This window comes from Lactuca serriola, chromosome 2, assembly GCF_051521515.1.
Source record: "Lactuca serriola cultivar US96UC23 chromosome 2, Lser_US96UC23_V15, whole genome shotgun sequence".
Classification (NCBI taxonomy): Eukaryota; Viridiplantae; Streptophyta; class Magnoliopsida; order Asterales; family Asteraceae; genus Lactuca; species Lactuca serriola.
Window position 1 is genome coordinate 43584756 of NC_136409.1, and position 6111 is coordinate 43590866.

The 6111-nt window shown below is 39.1% G+C and overlaps 1 protein-coding gene across 1 annotated transcript; it reads right to left on the reverse strand.

The window, feature by feature from the left end:
• Nucleotides 1-801: 801 nt before the first annotated feature.
• On the reverse strand, nucleotides 802-5156 carry LOC145089198 (uncharacterized). The gene is made up of 5 exons (XM_079027669.1): nucleotides 4459-5156; nucleotides 3696-4348; nucleotides 2540-3013; nucleotides 1673-1785; nucleotides 802-1500 (listed from the first exon to the last, which is right to left on the reverse strand). Exons 1-5 carry the CDS (start codon nucleotides 5154-5156, stop codon nucleotides 802-804), a joined length of 2637 nt encoding a protein of 878 aa, XP_078883795.1.
• Between the last annotated feature and the right edge of the window lie 955 nt (nucleotides 5157-6111).

A 6111-nucleotide genomic window follows, 5' to 3' on the forward strand; every position in this document is an offset into this window, starting at 1 on the left:
CTTGTAGACGTGATTTGGAAATTTTGAATTGACAAACCCAGCACCGTACAAGAAGGCAGTCTTGACTTCTATCTGGTAAACCGTGAAGTTTATTTAAGAAGCATACGCAAGGAAGATGCGAATAGCCTCCAAGCGGGCTACCAGAGCAAAAACTCCGGTGTAGTCAAGACCCTCAATATGAAGAAATCCACGAACAACCAATCGGGCCTTATTCCGCACAATAACCCCTGAATCATCTTGCTTGTTTCGATATACCCAGCGTGTGTCGAGTGACTTCTTGCCCTTAGGTAATTCAACCAGCTTCCAAACCCCAAGCTTTTCAAATTGATTTAATTTTTCATGCATAGCATCCACCCAGCTGGGCTCATTCAAAGCCATTTGAATATTCTTTGGCTCTATTTGAGATATGAAGCAAGAATAGAGACATATATTTACATATCCACTCTGATTTCGCGTTCGAACACCATCACCCAGCCGGCCAATTACGTTTTTCAATTGGGTGATCTTGTTGAATTCTGGAAGGTAGCTCCTGGCTGATGTCATTGAGTGGTATGGGAAGATTGTGAATATTACAAATCCATCATCTGGTGATTGATCCACCTTAGATGGTCTAGGATCATGAGAGGAACTCGCCACGAACTCGTTAGTAATCGAATTGGGAAAGAGAAGTTTAATAAACGATTGATTATCAGTGGAAGCATCTCTAGACATAACCTCTCTTTCATCAGGAGTAAGTGGAGTAGCATCAACATCTGGACTGTTTTATTTATTCTGAGAACCGGACAAATTACTTGGAACACATTATTCCACTGAAGGAGTCTTAGAAGACACCACCGGTGGTCTGTAAATAACTTCTTCGTCCTCATCTTCAATCACAGTCTTCGAGCCAGAACAGGAACCAAATAGATCATCTGAAAACACATTGAACGATTTGAACAGAGATGTATAGTAAAATAGCCAATCTGGACCTGCTCTACCATCCGTCTCGTTCTCCTCCAACCAATGCACGTCGAAGGATTCCACAATTTGCTTTGTCTTCTTGTTGTAGACCCTATATGCAGTGCGAGCGGCATACCCCACAAAATAACAGTCATCAACTTTGGCATTGAATTTAGGGTTGGAATCCAGATGAAGGAGGGTGCAAGGATAGCCAAATATCCGAAAATGAATAACAGATGGTTTGTGACCATAAATAATTTCGTACGAGGTCTTCACCTGAGCTTTGTTGATCAGTACACAATTTTGGACATAACACGCCGTATTGATCGCCTCGGCCCAAAAGAAAACCGGAAGTTTGGAGTCACATAACATTGTCCTTGCAGCGTCTTTTAACGTTCGATTTCTCCACTCAGCAACACCATTTTGTTGCGGTGTGTGAGCGGCACTAAATTGACGCACAATCCCTTTTTCCACACAAAAATGATCAAGGACATCGTTCTTAAACTCCGTCTCGTTGTCAGTTCTGAGCGCCTTCACCCGTTGGTTGGTTGGTTTGGTTCTCTATCATCGTAATAAACTTCTTAATCAAGTCAGCGACCCCAGCTTTGTTGGATAGAAAGAAAACCCATGTGAATCGCAAGAAGTTGTCGACCACAACTAGACAATATGAATTTATGTTGATGCTGAGAACGTTGACCGGACCAAATAAGTCCATATGTAATAATTAGATCACCTGGCTGATTGAATTAACATGTTTGGGTATGTGTGGCTTTTTATGATGTTTTCCTTGAGCGCATGCCACACACTTTTCAAATGTGATGAAATCTTTAACAGGAAGCCCACGCACTATTTCATTTTTAGCAAGTCGATTCAAGTTCTTTGTGTTGGCACGTCCGAGTCTTCAATTCCACAACATAGCATTGTGCTCTACAACCTTTGAGAAGAGGCAAGTGACTTGTTCAGGAATATTATTGTTCATGTCAATAATGTATGCATTATCGTCCCGTTTGATTTAACAAGGATCCACTCATTTGGGATAACAATGCCTGGCTTCAGAATTAGACATTCTTTATCTGTGAATGTGTTGAATAGCCCTTATCACAGATCTGAGAGGAACTTAACAAGCTGTGCTTTAACTCTGGTGCATAATTGACATTCTTGAAACTCAACACTCCATTTGAAACAATTCCTTTCTGAGTGATTTTTCCGTCATCTCCTCCCGCAAAGGAGACATATCCCCCATTAAAATTCTGAATGTTGTACAGTTGGGAGATGTCTCTTGTCATGTGCCTGGAACAACCGTTGTTGACATACCAAGGTCTGGCGACATTCGTCCGCAGCTGTTCCTACACAATGAGTGAGATTTATTTAGTTTTGGGAACCCAGGTCATTATACTCCTAGGTCTATCCTTAATGTTCACAGATTTATCAATTTTTTTGTAACTTTACATTAGATACTTTTTCAGAGGAAGACGATGATTGTGCAATTATAGATTTAGGCACCCATTTGTAGTTTTCTTCTTCTTTGAGTGCTTAGATTTTCGGCTACAAGTAGTCGAAGATCCAGACGCACCCTTTGACGAAATTGACCTTGGCTTACCTATGGTCGATTTCGGCAAAGCACCTGTAGCAAATTTATATAAAACCTGTTGAGAATTTTCCCTTTTTCCGTTATTATGAATTTTCCAATCATCTTCATGAAAACGAGATCTCGAAGACTTTCTAGTTAAAGACCTTCCTCGAGACTCATTTTCTTTCCTCGGTGCTGAAAAATGCACAAACAATCGGTTGGAACAATTTCGAGCGATATGACTAGCAGTACTACAGTTAAAACAAATTTGTTTATTTTCAGAAGATTTGAGACTGCTTTTAACAATTTTCATGCTCTTATTGACCTTCCGATTATTTCCACAAGTGCAGGTGCGTGATTCAGGTTGTGTGACAGGCAAAGATGAGGTGGAAGTGCTAGTGACAGATTCAGATTTAATAGAATTCACAAAAATAACACCACAATCGTCAGAAGTTTTAAAGTTTGACACCACATTATCACCAAGCAAAATATTAGTCTTAACATCTAAAACAATTTGATCATTTTTTGAAAAAGGAACACCAAATTTCGACACACAATTATTATCAGATTCAATTCTTCCATTCTCCTGCTTTTCTTATCTTACTGATGAATATGCATCGGAAGTAGAAACGTTAGTATCTAAATTCCTAACACTACAATTTGTTGCCTGTTCAGCAGCTAATTTACCATAAACCATAAATGGTTCACGTTCAATCTCAGCTTGAGTTAATGGAGAAGAAAGATAATTGTGATTGAATGGGGGAGGGACACTCTCATAACCTATTCCTACTTATTTCTGGTCCTTCCATTTCATTTGGTGTTCAATTATTGTTGCAACTTTTTCACTTGACACATCGAATTTTTTAAAGTGAAATTCAACATTTGCAAAACGAGTCTTCAATGTGTCAAGCTCTGCAGTCACAGCTTCAAGTTCTTTCTTAAGATATTTGTAGTTGACACAGTTGTTGATGTACTCTTCTTACAATTTATCAAAATCACTAGTCTTAGCCTCTAGTTGTTCTTTTAACTGTTTCTGGCCTTTTCTAAGTTGGTACCCCCTCATATTTCAAGTCCTCGTTCTCTCTCTTTATTATTTCAATTTGATCACGCAAAAATTTGATGGTATTAATACAATATTGAGAGCAGATATTTTCACTGACCTCTGGCTTTGCAGGCTATGGGGTACTTTGAACCATGAATGCAAACCGGAGTGCCATCGTTTCCTCTTCTGGATCCATCTCAGCTTCTCGTTCTTCATTGTCATTGATCTGGGCAAGATGCGTATTTTCAGGTTCTGAGATGTTTAGAGCCTGAATTTGGTCATCCCAGTCAAATGACTGTGCTACCACAGCAAGATTTGCAGTTTGATTACTAGTTGTAGCTCCCCTATTGTTACTTACTGGCACCATTGTTCTGTCGCTGCTCTCTCTTCTGTCGGGTTTTGGGCAATCTCTGGCAAAATGGTCAGGTTCATGGTAGTTAAAGCATCGGAGTTTGCCTTTTTTGAACCCACCTTCTTTTTTAGCATTCATACCCCAGTTATTTTTGCTAGTCTTTTTGGAGAATTGTTTTGCCCGGAACACTGCCATAGCGATTTGCCAAGTTATATCCATTTCCTCAACATCTTCAGGATGAATTTGATCCAAATCAGCAAAAGACAATTGAGGAGGTAGCTCGCCTTCTACAAAATCATTATAACAATTGACAAGACTGGTCGCAAGAGCCAAATTTTCGTCATACTCCTTGGGCGAAAAATGTGAAGCAGAGATTGGAGCAGCACTAGAAGCATATGTCTTTGATGAAGAAGCAACTGTGGATAGGATACTGGACTTTGAGCACCTTGCATAACATATGATGATGATTGGGGAGCAACAACTGGTTGGGAAGGAAGAGATGTGAATGATGAGAAATCATTATTGGATTGAATTCAAAGATTAGCAGTAGAGTACGAATTGACATGATTGATTTCTCTTTGCTTGTCATCCAAATCACAAGCTTTAATTATTGCCATGGTTTCAGCTAGACTAAGACGATTGAGATCCTTTGTTTTCTTGATAACAGCAACATTCATATCCCGTGTCTTAGGCAGAGAATTGAGAAGCTTCTTGTTGATTTCGGATTTAGTAACCAATATTCCTGCAGAATTCATCTCAATTGTGAGAGTAATGAACCTCTGCAGTTGAGCTTCAAGAGATTCTCCCAAGATATAATTAAACATATTGAACTTTTGTCTCAACATATCCTGGCGACTTTCTTTCATGTCTTCATTTCCTTCATAGACTTCAATTAATGCCTCCCATAGAGCTTTGGCAGATGTATTTTCCCGAAAACCATGTGCAATATCTGGTGAAAGAGCCATAGTGATTGTAGCAAGAGCTCTTTCTTGCTCTTCAACCTTCGCAAAATCTTGATCGGTATAGTCTTCAATATCTTTATCAACAACTGTTCCATTTTCTAGAGTTGAGGTGATCCTAACAGGTCCTTTCAGAATGCTTCGCCAAACCTTGAAATCCTTCATTTTGATATATTTCTCCATCTGATATTTCCATTCCGAGAAATCTTTAGCAGATAACAGACGAGGAATACGAGTGGTTGTTCCCATTATGGAATCCAGTTCATGATGAATTGTTGAGTTTTGTGAGTCCATTTTAATTTTCTGATTTTTAATTAATTTTATTATTAACTTGAAGAACCAAGAATTAAACGAAAATTAAATCAAGAAGACTGTTTACGGCCAAGAGTTTATGGTCGTAAGCTTGAATACGGTTGGGGGTGTTTACGGCAGGAAGCTGTTTACGGCCGTAAATGAGTTTTCGGTCAGATCAGTTTACGGCTTATGCGAATGTTGGGTCAAAATATGGTTTATACTTTACTTTTCTGGGCTATTGTATTTTTGTGTAATATTTTATGATTTTATGGCTTAGTTTACGGCAAAGTTTACGGCCGTAAACACCTTACGGCCGTAAACTCATTTACGGCCCATTTGTTTCCGGCCCATGTTCTACAAGTATAAATAGAGGTGTTAGGGTGAGGAGTAGAGATTGATGAACTAGAAGGAGTTTACGGCCAGAGAGAATAAGGAGAAATTTTGTGTGTGAATCTTTTGTATCCGGATCATAATTCATATCAATTCATAGATAGATTCATCATATTCTTCTTCTTCTTCTCTTCTAGTTTATCTGACATCATCCGTTTGATTGGGATTCCACACCATCAAACGGATCTGACTGATACACGGGCAAATTAGGGACTTACAATTGGTATCAGAGCCAAGTTGTATCAGTCAAAAGGTTTTATTGTTTCGTTTGGAATCTGAATAATTGGTGTTTACGGTCCAAGCTTACGGCCGTAAACTCTATTTGAAGCAATATTTGATCTTATTTTCGAAATATTTTTGCGTTTTTGGATAGATCTCGCAAAAATAAGGGGGGTTTGTTCTTCGTGTTTTTCATAAAAAAGGGTTTTTGATCGAGTTTTGGAGCTTCAAAGTCGAAAAATCGTTGTTTTTCACGTAATCTTGAAGGGTTTTCGGCCGGAGCTTACTGCCGGAAACAGTTCACGGCAGAATTAGTGTTTACGGCTAGGGTTTCCGGAGATCTCGG